The sequence below is a fragment of the Xenopus tropicalis genome, chromosome 5 (genome assembly GCF_000004195.4).
Source record: "Xenopus tropicalis strain Nigerian chromosome 5, UCB_Xtro_10.0, whole genome shotgun sequence".
Taxonomy (NCBI): domain Eukaryota; kingdom Metazoa; phylum Chordata; class Amphibia; order Anura; family Pipidae; genus Xenopus; species Xenopus tropicalis.
In genome coordinates, this window is record NC_030681.2 from 10,459,019 (window position 1) to 10,471,370 (window position 12,352).

Below are 12,352 nucleotides of genomic sequence, written 5' to 3' on the forward strand. Positions count from 1 at the left end.
CTTGCCTGCACCTGGAACCACTGCACTGATAATGGACGTGTGTGGCTGCACCCGGGCCGGCACAATGGTTCCGGGTGTAGGCAAAGAAGACGGCTGATGCCAGCATAGGGGCTGATTCTTGACCTCTGTTTTTCAGCCTTAGATTTGAGCACGTGAGCTTTAATATGAAGCGGTGCAGGGGTTTCTTCACGGTGAGGGCAGAGAGGTTGGGGAATGCCCTGCTGGGTGATGCTGTGATGGAAGATACTATTAATGCCTTCAAAGGCTCTAGGGATCTTAAAACCTATAGGCAGTTTAAGTATGTGTATATCAGTGATCCCCAACCAGTGGCTCAGGGGCAACATGTTGCTCCCCAACCCCTTGGATGTTGCTCTAAGCGCCCCCAAACCAGGTAGTTATTTTTGAATTCCTGACTTGGGGACAAGTTTTGGTTGAATAAAAACAAGATTTCCTACCAAATAAAGCCCCCTGTAAGCTGATAGGGTGCATAGAGGCTGCCTAATAGCCAATCAAAGCCCTTATTTGGCTCCTCCATGAACTTTAATGGCGCTTGTGTTGCTCCCCAAGTCTTTTTACATTTGACTGTGGCTCACGAGTAAGAAAGGTTGGGGACCCCTGGTGTATATAATGTATATATGTAAGTGTATAAATAGGTCTGTATAAGTATGTGCAGATCCAGACTGGGATCAAAAAAGGCCCTGGCATTTCAAGTACACAAAGGCCAATAAATAGTGACTGTATATGGCATCTTACAGCAGCCCCTCTGGCATTGGCCAGAATCCACAGATCCAGTGCCAGTCCAGGCCTGGGTATGTGTACATAAGTACACTGAGGTTTGTTTGGAGGGGCTAAATTTGGTGTCCTGGTATAAGCACATTCTGTTAAGCACATTACCTTAGGACTTCAGTTGCACTTAAAGGGCACTTGGAAAGGGAAGACTACGTACAGCATTTCCTAAAGTTCGGTCTTACATTCCCATGGCAAAATGATTATGTAGGTCAGAGTATATATAAATATAGTTCTGACGCCGTATTTCTGTGCACTAGGAGGACACCGAGACAGACAGTATCACTAGCATCCTTAGAGGACACCTCATCCAGCAGATCGTGTTTCTCCCAGTGACAGAGAGACGGGAAGAAGGAGCGGATGAAGCTGTCTCTTTCAAGGCCACATTCCACGTTCGCTGTAGGAGCAGCTTAGGACCAAAATGGTAAGCAGCGAAGGAAGCAAAGCTCACCACAAGCTATTAACACAGGCCTAAAAATAGCTCTTGCCTGACGCTACAAACCATCTCGGGGCGAGTCGGGTTTCAGGCAGGAATCATCCGAATTAAATAAAAAACAAATGTAGCTAATGAATTCCAGCTCGGCTAGAAAGCCTGGCTGTTTGTGTGAGTACAGAGATGGTGACAGCACCATAACACAGAATAGTTCAAGCTCAGTCTCTCCCATACCTGCCTAAATTTCGCCCGCGCCTCCTTCTCCTTCATTCTTCCATGTGCCACTAAGTAATCGAACACCTCTCCTGCAAAGGAATGGACAATTTATTAGATACAGAGAGCGGCTCTTCAAGTAAACATTTCATTCAGATGTTCATGCTCTATCATACATACAAATAATATTCATACATACACACATACAGTATATATATATATATATATATATATATATATATATATATATATATATATATATATATATATATATAGGTTTTATCACAGAATGCACACTAACACACACAGACTACTTCCCTTTGTAAACATAATTGGTATTGAATGCACCTGTTTCGATCTTTCATGCAACCACTGGTCGCACTAAAGATCGTTCTCACCCTCCACTGTCGTTCAGGGCTGAATCGTCAGATATGGAGGTAGAAAGAATTGGGATTCTACCTCCTTCTGCCGATTCAGCCTTGAACGTCCATTTTGCTCAGGCACCTTCAATGGCACCCAATAAAAATCTTTTAACCTGTAACCGATCAGCGATATTTGCAGCCTTGCGATATCAGTCACCTCGTCGAGCCGTCATACACGCACCTCGTTTCATACAATATTATCGGTGCGTGTATGGCCAGCTTAACAGACCTGCCTTGGTAGAAAGAGATCTGACGTTTGCTACTGACAGCAGTCCTACACCCAATAGGGCAGAGCTCCCCAAGGCGTTAGGCTTTTCATTGTCCTAAATAAATGAGTTTTAATCCTTATTACTTTTCATTGTTTGGGGGGAACTCCCATCCTTTTTCTTTATGAGCTCCCCTACTGCCCAAATATAAATGGTTATAGCAGAGGAACCTTGAATGAAACTGGGATGCCTGTGGTGTGGGTCATCATCTACTCCAACAATGCGTGAAAGCATCATTACTTTATCTTTAATGGTTAGGGAGATGATGCTAAGTGCATAAGAGGGAGAATGTGATGGCTTTTTGGTTTAAAGGAAAAATACAGCCTGCCTTAGAGTGGCCTTTTTTTTGAGTTTCCAGAGACGTATAAGGAGGCTTATGCAAAATGAATGCCGTCCCTTCCTCCCAGGCAGTGATCCCCAACCAGTGGCTCGGGGGCAACACGTTGCTCATCAACCCCTTGGATTTTGCTCCCAGTGGCCTCATAGCAGGTGCTTATTTTTGAATTCCTGACTTGGGGGCAAGTTTTGGTTCCATAAAAACCAGGTGTACTGCCAAACAGAGCCTCCTGTAGGCTTCCAGTCCACATAAAGCTTCCAAATCGCCAATTTGAGCCCCTATTTGTAACCCCCAGGGACATTTTTCATGCTTGTGTTGCTCTCCAACTCTTTTTACATTTGAATGTGGCTCACAGATGAAAAAGGTTGGGGACCCCTGCTCCAAGGGAAAACCAGCAAATTAATCTGTGGGTTGCCACTACCGAAGCCAGCAATGGACACTAAGCACATAATGGCAAAATGTGAGCTGCCTGTATGACAGACCCATTCAGAAATGGCAGCCAGTTAGTTTAACAGATAAGTGCTGCCATTAATGCTACCCCTTAGGGTATAGTCAGACTTTGTGTAGGGTTCCCTTCTCTCCACCTGTGGTTTGTAGGCAGGGGGAAAAGAAGCGGATCCTCTCTAATCCGCAGCTAGTTGTACTGCCGGGCCCGGTGTCTACAAAACACAGGTAGAGAGAAGCAGACCATATTAAACCTTTTTATTTTGCCACAGGAGGCAACTTTTCTCCGTTTGGGGTGGAATCCTCAGAATAATCCTTTACACTTATTTTGGATATCATTTGACTGGGGATAAAAGTATCCTCAGGAGTAAAGAGCTGCCTGCTACTCTGCTAGATTGTCTTCAGGTTTTCTATGTGAAGAAGGCAACCACACACAACCCCTTGCAGTTGAGGGGGATCAATTAACAGCATAGGGGGGGATAATTTGAGCATTGGCTAGCTTGACCCATCATCTAGTTTTTCCCATATTAACTGTGCTCCCTTGAGGATCTCCTGGGGTGGGGCAGTGTAGGATAGAGGTCTGGAAACTGCCGGACTAAATACTCCACTAGAACTATGGTCTCCCCTATGCACAACTTAAAAATAAGTAGGTTTAAATAATTTACAGAAGCCTCTCTGCTTGCCATTTTGGATATTCTTGGCAGTATTGATCGGACAGGCATATTTAATCACTGTGTAGGGAGAACAAAACACAAAGTGCACAGTGTCTTTCCTGCAGATAGAATCAGATTACTGGAGCCTAAACGATGACCTTCGGCTCAACTAAGAACACGTTTTGGACATCAGTAGAGAAAACATGCCTGTGGCCAGAGAACTGGGAAGATCGGGGAGCAAGATTCAGTCTATGAATTAACCAGGCTGCATGTAGCAAGGTGGGCAAAAAAGGTCCTTAAGGGTGAAGACACACTGAGCTACTAGTAGCAGCTTCTCTTTCATGGCTACTAAACCCCAGAAAATAGCTTTCCATAGACAATACTGAGAATTGCCTCTGCTTAAACACATGTAGTAGCTCCATGTGTCTTCACCCTTATTGGGATGGGGCCCAGACACCATTAGAATTCATTCTTCTTGAAGGGGTTGTTCACCTTTAAATTAAGGTTTAGTACGATGTAAGACAGTGACATTGAGACAAATTGTATTTTTTTTCTGTTTTTTCAGTTAAGCTTTTTGTTCAATTTCTCTCAAGTTTGGAATTTCAACAGCTAGTTGCTAGGGTCTTGCTTACATTAGCAACCAGTTTGAATGAGAGACTGGAACATGAATAAGGAGAGGGACTGAATACAAAGATAAGTAATACAAAGTAACAATATTAAAACTGTAAGTTCATAGAGCAACAGGTTTTTGGATGACGGGGTCAGTGACCCCCCACTGGAAAGGTGAAAAAATGTAGAATAGGAATGATAATTAAAAAAAAAAAAAAAAAATGTAAATAATAAAGACAGTCTATAAAGGGGATATGCTGAGGTTCTACTTGATATTGATGGAGACAATTTATAGGAGCCAGGAAGGAGTTTTTTCCTTGGGAAATATCATTTCCAAATACAGCAAAGTGCTTGTTAATTTTTTTTTTTCTCGTAGCTATTTTCTTTGATCAATATAAATATAGTAAAGCTCGGCGGAAATGCTTTAGCGAAGAGTCAGTGGAAACGCCACTATAAGAATTAATGGTCTATAATGCTGTAATGCCATACAGTGCAGGCTCAGCAAACACATCCCTAAACAGGGCAAAATAGGCTCAAATAAGTAGAGTTTAATATGCTCCATGAGAGGGACCATCTGGAGGCAGAGACCTTTGGTTTCCGAATACCCCACTCATACAAATGGGAGGGGCCCTTAGAATAAAATACACTTTATACATCTGACAATATTGCTGTTAAAGACTCATTACATATAATGGTCAGATTTGATGGGGGAAAGGTTCCGCTCCCCATAACTTTGTGTTGCGTCATTTAAAGGGGTGGTAACATACTTACTGCTAACATTAAGGTGAACCACCCCTTTAAACGACACATAGAATGTCCTATTCCTAGCAACTTTTCAACAGCTCTTCATTATTTATTTCATATAGTTTTTTTTATAATTTGCCTTCCTCTACTAACACGTTCCAGCTTTCAAATTGGAGGGCCACTGTCCCCAGCTGCCAATAACTACTGTTCCTTGAGGCTACAATTTTATTGTTACTTTTTATAACATATTTTACTGTTCAGTACCTGTCCTATTCATATACCAGTCTCTTGTTCAAACCACTCCCTGGTTTCTAAGGTAATTTGGACCCTAGCAACTAGAAAGCTGCTGAATAAAAAGTGAAATAACTGAAAGAAAAAAACTACAAATAATACAAAAGGAAGACCAATTGCAAATTGTCTTAGAAAAGCACTCTCTACATTATTCTAAAAGTTATCTCAAAGGGGAACCACAAGAGCACAAGTTCATAGCAACTGCGCCCACATCACTGTGCCCATCCTGGCATGATGTCATGACATCACTGTATGGTGGTGCTTTTGGTGCCTAATTCAGTACACCGGTATGGGACCTGTTATGCAGACTAACCTGAGGTTTTCTAGATCTGGGGTCTTTCTGTAATTTGGATCTTAAAAACTCTATTTGATTTGATTGAAAAGGGTTTCTATGTGAGAAGGCCTTCCCGTAATTCTGAACTTTTTGGATAACAGGTTTGCGGAAAACACGATTCCATATCTGTATTTGTATGGGTCCAGTGTTTCCTTCCTGGGTATGCTATAATGATTTTTTTTCTGACTTCTAACTCCTGTCTTTTCCGATTGCTACCTACCCTAACCTGTGACTACAATTCTACTGAAAGGAACAGTAACAACAAAAAATGCAAGTGTTTTAAAGTAATTATAATATAATGTAATGTAATGTTGCCCTGCAGTGGTAAAAATTGAGTGCTTGCTATAGAAACCCTACTATAGTTTATATAACTAAGCAGCTGTGTAGCCACGGGGGCAGCCATTGGATATAAGGAGAAAAGGCACAGGTTCCATAGCAGATAACAGATACGCTCTGTAGAATACAATGGTGTTTTATCCGTTATCTGTTATGTAAACTGTGCCTTTTCTCCTCAGAATGGCTGCCCCCATGGCTACACAGCAACTTTGTTAGTAGTCTTTCTGAGGCAAACACACCAGCTGTACCAAAGCAGGGTAACAGTATACTATATTGTGATTACTCTTACACACTTCAATTTGTTAGTGTTACTGTTCTTTTAACCCTTTGGATATCTCACTGTTAGACTTCCAGCTCTTCTGCCTGTTTAAATGTGTTTGTCTTCTCCTAAATCCATATTCCTGGCCCCGACCCACACTGTCATATCTGGCAATATCACATTCTACTGGGCAGCTCCCACAGTGCCAGGGTGGGCAATGTGTGTTTTGCCACTGCCTCTTGCTTTAATTGTAAGGATAACTGTAAGGTTTTCATACCTAGATTCCTTGCTATGTGCTTATATCTAGGGCTGCTTATTTATCCTCTGTACAATGAGTACCAGCATATGGAGTACTACACGAATAAAGGTACTTACCTCCACTAGCATACTCCATTATTAAATATAAGGTCTTCTCTGTTTCAATGACTTCAAAAAGTTTTACTGAAAAAAATAAAACCATGATTTTATTTATTTATTTTTAAATCACTCCAAAGTGTAGCATAAAAACTTCTGAATAGGGCTCTGTCAAACTGACAGCAATGTAATAACAGGCACAAAGTTTGCTCCAAGTCTAGTAACCCACAGCAACCAATCAGGCCGGTTAATGCTATCTGACCAGTTTCTACAACTTTGCGCTAGTACACTCCCAAATATGTATGGTGGGTGGAATCTATATATGGATAGATGATAGAAAGAGAAATAGAAAGACAGACAGAAAGATACAGACAGCTTCCACCAGCCATAGATATTTGGTGTAACTGGTGCACAGTTCTAGAAACTGGTTGGAAAGCATTAACCGTCCTGAAATATATTATATTATATAATATATATATATATATATATATATATATATAATATATATATATATATATATATATATATATATATATATATATATATATATATATATATATAAAATTCATTATACCCATTATTTCTGTTTATTTAGGGGGAAAAAATAAATTTTCCCCTAAATTACCAAATAATGGGTATAATGAATTTTAGAGTTTTCTGGATAATAAGTTCCCAGGTATTAGACCCCATACCTGTATGACAATAACATCATAATGGTCAATAAACATCTGTTTATATCTCTATCAGAGAATGGCCATTGCTTACCTATATTCGGGTGATTCAAGATCTTCATTATTCTGACTTCTCGGAACAACTGTCAGAAACAGAAAGACAAAAATTAAGTTACGCACCAAGGATATAATTTACAGGATATTCATGGCCGTTGTGCTGCTTTGGGACTGCCACAAGTAGGCAGTCTGACAGACTCCAGAGCTATAATGCTTCATTACAGCCACATAGGCCTTCCTAAACATTTATTTCTCTGCCTAGTGTTCTGTTACACTCCTAATGAGATAGGAACTAACAGAGATGTTTTCTGTATATGCCCTCAAGGGTGTGTAATAAAAATAACACAATGTGAGTGTATAGATAGGTAAGTATAGGTTTGATGGTGCTGGGTTTACTTGGAAAGGTTGAACTTGATGGACTCTGGTCTTTTTTCAACCCTATGTAACTGGGACAGGCCCGGACTGGCAATCCAAATAGACCCTGGCATTCCCAGTACCCAGAGGCACAAACAGCCCCCCCAGCCCAATAAATAGTGACTGTCTGTGGCACCTTACAGCCCCCCTGGCATTCCCAGTACCCAGAGGCCCAAACAGCCCCCCAGCAGCCCAATAAATAGTGACTGTCTGTGGCACCTTACAGCCCCCCTGGCATTCCCAGTACCCAGAGGCACAAACAGCCTGCTGGTGGACATTGGCGGCTAAATCAGTGGGCAGAGGTTACAGGGCCGTTTGTCAAGAGGAGGGGGCAGACCAAAATACACCCTACTAACATCAATATGGGAGATACTTTACCTTCATATGGGACCTGGGGGCTACACTACTATATGTTTTATAGTCCACCATGTCTGGCCTTGTCCCATATGCTGCCCAGGCTTCCATATGACATGGGCAGACATGGTGAACAACAACCCGGGTGCAGTGCTTTAACAGAAAAGGGGAGTACCCTGTAGGAATATTACCATTTGTAGGGGAAGAGTGACCTGTGCGGGGGACCCCAAAAAGTGTAGGGAGTTAAAATTAACTATACAAACATGCCCTTTACCTCCTTGACCAATGAGAGTCTTTCAGTAACTAAATCGTTCCAAACCAATGACTATGGAATAATGGGCAGCAAGTGAAATCTTTACATATGTGATTCCAATAAGGAATAAATATAGATTGTTTTTACTTTTAATCAGCCCAAGAAGTCTAAGCTCAAATAAAAAAACAAAACACTAAAAGCAGCCAGCACCCAAAGGGTTACTGCGGTATGAAACCGAAAACCTTCAAATAGTTAAGATCCCTCTAATTGTTTTGTTTACTGCTTTCTACTCTGTTCAATGACTCTCTTCCAATTAGCAATCTATTGATCGGCTCCACATGGCAGAGGCATTGCGGCACAAAACGCGGGTAGGGCGTGTCTGACCAGAAGGGTGTGGCTACAGAATGATATACTCCCACAACAAATAAATGTACTTGGAGGTATAACTATGTAGCTCCTTGAAGAGGAAGCAAATTACTTGTAACTGTAACTGTTAGGGCTCTGGTACACGGGGAGATTAGTCGCCCGCGGCAAAACTCCCTGCTCGCGGGCGACTAATCTCCCCGAGTTGCCTTCCCTCTGCCATCCCACCGGCGAACATGTAAGTCGCCGGCGGGATGGCAGACGCGGCGGCGCGATTTCGCGCAAATCGCCGAAAAAGACTCGCGAGGCTTTTTCGGCGATTTCCCGAAATCGCCCCGCCGCGTCTGCCATCCCGCCGGCGACTTACATGTTCGCCGGTGGGATGGCAGAGGGAAGGCAACTCGGGGAGATTAGTCGCCCGCGAGCAGGGAGTTTTGCCGCGGGCGACTAATCTCCCCGTGTACCAGAGCCCTTAGGGTGAAGACACACGGAGCTACTAGTAGCAGCTACTTGTCGTGGCTACTAAAACAGACAATGCTGATCATTTACTGATAATTGTCTCTACGTGTGTTTTAGCAGAGGGAATTCTCAGTATTGTCTATGGCAGGGGATTTTCTGGTGTTTAGTAGCCTTGAAAAAGTAGCGGCTACTGGTAGCTCCGTGTGTCTTCACCCTTAAAGAGACAGCAGCCTATTGCATTTACATAGAACAGATTCTGGCAATCTTTTCCCAACCCCACATACTATTTTCTGTAAGGTCCGGAACACTTTCTTCTTAGACAAATCACCCTCCGGGGATAGTAAAGTCGGAAAACTGCCCATTATGAGATTGCAAATTGATCGTCGGACTATTTTCCCTCCCAGAACATCTAAGATCAGGTCCACTTATTGCCCTTGCAGCGAGATAAACGGGCCTAATAGAGACAGCGGGCTGCTCTGACTCTGCCTTGGCAATGACGAGTCCGTTAAAAGCCGGTCAGGTCAGCGAAACCAAAGTCATCCTGTTTCGAGAAAATGGCTGCGCAACAGTTTCTTTTATGGCTCTATTGATTGGCCAGATATTTAATAGCTCGTGACTGGACGGATATTTCCAGCTGTCGCAACTAAAGAGTAGTATTCACCTAGAAGCCACGTGGGAGGTAATTGCTACTTAAAGCAGTATTTGATTTATATGTTCCTCTCGAAACAATGCAGCGGGAGTCTGTTCTCCTCCAGGCCTGGCTTCTGCTACATTGTCTCAGGAGTTAGAACCTGCAGTGCAGTGAATACAGGACAGCCACACAGATAGCATTTATGAAAGCCATGGAATATATATATAATGTACAGGTATGGGACCTGTTATCCAGAATGCTCGGGACCTGAGATTTTCTGGATAAGGGATCTTTCCGTAATTTGGATCTCCATAACTTAAATCTGCTAAAAATCATTTAAATACTGAATAAACCCAATAGGCGTGTTTTGCCTCCAATAAGGGGTAATTATATCTTAGTTGGGATCAAGTACAGGTACTGTTTTATTATTACAGAGAAAAGGGAATCATTTAACCATGAAATAAACCCAATAGGACTGTTCTGCCCCAATAAGGGGTAATTATATCTTAGTTGGGATCAAGTACAGGTACTGTTTTATTATTACAGAGAAAAGGGAATCATTTAAACATGAAATAAACCCAATAGGGCTGTTCTGCCCCCAATAAGGGGTAATTATATCTTAGTTGGGATCAAGTACAGGTACTGTTTTATTATTACAGAGAAAAGGGAATCATTTAACCATTAAATAAACCCAATAGGGCTGTTCTGCCCCCAATAAGGGGTAATTATATCTTAGTTGGGATCAAGTACAGGTACTGTTTTATTATTACAGAGAAAGGGAATCATTTAACCATGAAATAAACCCAATAGGGCTGTTCTGCCCCCAATAAGGGGTAATTATATCTTAGTTGGGATCAAGTACAGGTACTGTTTTATTATTACAGAGAAAAGGGAGTCAGTTTTAAAAATTACAATTATTTGCTTATAATGGAGTCTATGGGAGATGGCCTTTCCATAATTCAGAGCTTTCTGGATAATGGGTTTCCAGATAAGGGATCCCATACCTGTATAGGAAACACTTCCGGGTCAGATTCCTTAAAAAAAAAGCACTTTTCCTCTCTGGCATGTAATGAACATTATTCCTATAGATTTTTTATAGGAGGCAGAAACTGCCATTTATAACCGAGCGCGTCTGAATCATCGTTGTGTGATGTGCGCACTAATTGCCGATGCATGGTACAGAATCCGCGTGCCACTCAGATGGAAGGTTACAGCGGTGACATTTCCTCGCTGGTGATTAGGCACAGCGGCCCCGCTGGCTAATTACTAACTCTTTAACCCTGACAGAATGAGCCGCGCACGTGCTGGCCCCCGTGGCCCCCGTTATTATAGGATATATACGTTGCTTACTCCGTGTAGCTGCACTCAGCCAAATATGAATAGAAACAATGAGTACAAGTGCAGCAGGATTTTCAGCCAAAAAAAGCTCATTTAGGGGACTTTGGGGTCAGAAGACAATGAATTTGATGCCTTGGAATCAATGGAAACGGAGCTCTCACTGGACTAAAATTAGAAGTATGAATCAACTGCAGGCACGCTTGTTTCGCTGCCTCTGTAAGCATGCAGAAGGCGCCCGACGTTTACATTGTTCTCGTAGAAAAAAAGGCAACACACCTACAGAAAATCCAATTTTAGAAACAGCCGTGCTGTATTATGTGGCCCTCCAGAGCCCACGGAACATTCTTTTCCACACTTTCTGGATGACGGCAGTCAGAAGGAAAAGTCTCTCTAGGATAAGCGCTAGAGACACACCCGCTGGAAAACAGAGGGGGACAATAACCCCCTATGTGCCCATCACCAGGGCCACATTACCATCATCATCATTTATTTATTCATATATATATATATATATATAGTATATATACCAGCATGTTATGCAGCAATTAGCTTACTTAGGAGCAGGGCCTTGATGGACCTTACCCTACAGCGGCATCTGCTCCATTGCTGGGCCCACAAGGCAATTCCCTGGCCCCTGCAGGCCAGTCCAACCCTAGTTCAAAGCCAAATACATGAGAATGTGCCCTCATTGTGCATCCGGGCCCCAAATTATCTTATAATTATATATGTGTTTCTTTCTCAACTGCCCCACCCATCTAGCTATCTGTATAACAGAGCATTCTGTCACAGTGGCACAGATCCTATCTGATCCCCCCCATTGTAAGCAGCAGTCCTGCCCTGCTTTATGGCTGAGATTCTAGCTATCTGTATAACAGAGCATTCTGTCACAGTGGCACAGATCCTATCTGATCCCCCCATTGTAAGCAGCAGTCCTGCCCTGCTTTATGGCTGAGATTCTAGCTATCTGTATAACAGAGCATTCTGTCACAGTGGCACAGATCCTATCTGATCCCCCCATTGTAAGCAGCAGTCCTGCCCTGCTTTATGGCTGAGATTCTAGCTATCTGTATAACAGAGCATTCTGTCACAGTGGCACAGATCCTATCTGATCCCCCCATTGTAAGCAGCAGTCCTGCCCTGCTTTATGGCTGAGATTCTAGCTATCTGTATAACAGTGCATTCTGTCACAGTGGCACAAATCCTATCTGATCCCCCCATTGTAAGCAGCAGTCCTGCCCTGCTTTATGGCTGGGATTCTAGCTATCTGTATAACAGAGCATTCTGTCACAGTGGCACAGATCCTATCTGATCCCCCCATTGTAAGCAGCAGT

At 42.6% G+C, this 12,352-nt stretch overlaps 1 protein-coding gene across 2 annotated transcripts in view; it reads right to left on the reverse strand.

The window, feature by feature from the left end:
• Positions 1–12,352, reverse strand: part of mark1 (MAP/microtubule affinity-regulating kinase 1) — a 97,492-nt gene that overhangs the window by 32,370 nt on the left and 52,770 nt on the right. For both annotated transcript variants that reach the window (XM_004914790.4, XM_002936023.5), the window contains exons 4-6: positions 7,247–7,295; positions 6,503–6,568; positions 1,454–1,524 (exon numbers count right to left, since the gene is read on the reverse strand). In XM_004914790.4, the coding sequence (XP_004914847.1) occupies positions 1,454–1,524; positions 6,503–6,568; positions 7,247–7,295 (186 nt within the window). The remainder of the gene's footprint in view (positions 1–1,453; positions 1,525–6,502; positions 6,569–7,246; positions 7,296–12,352) is intronic.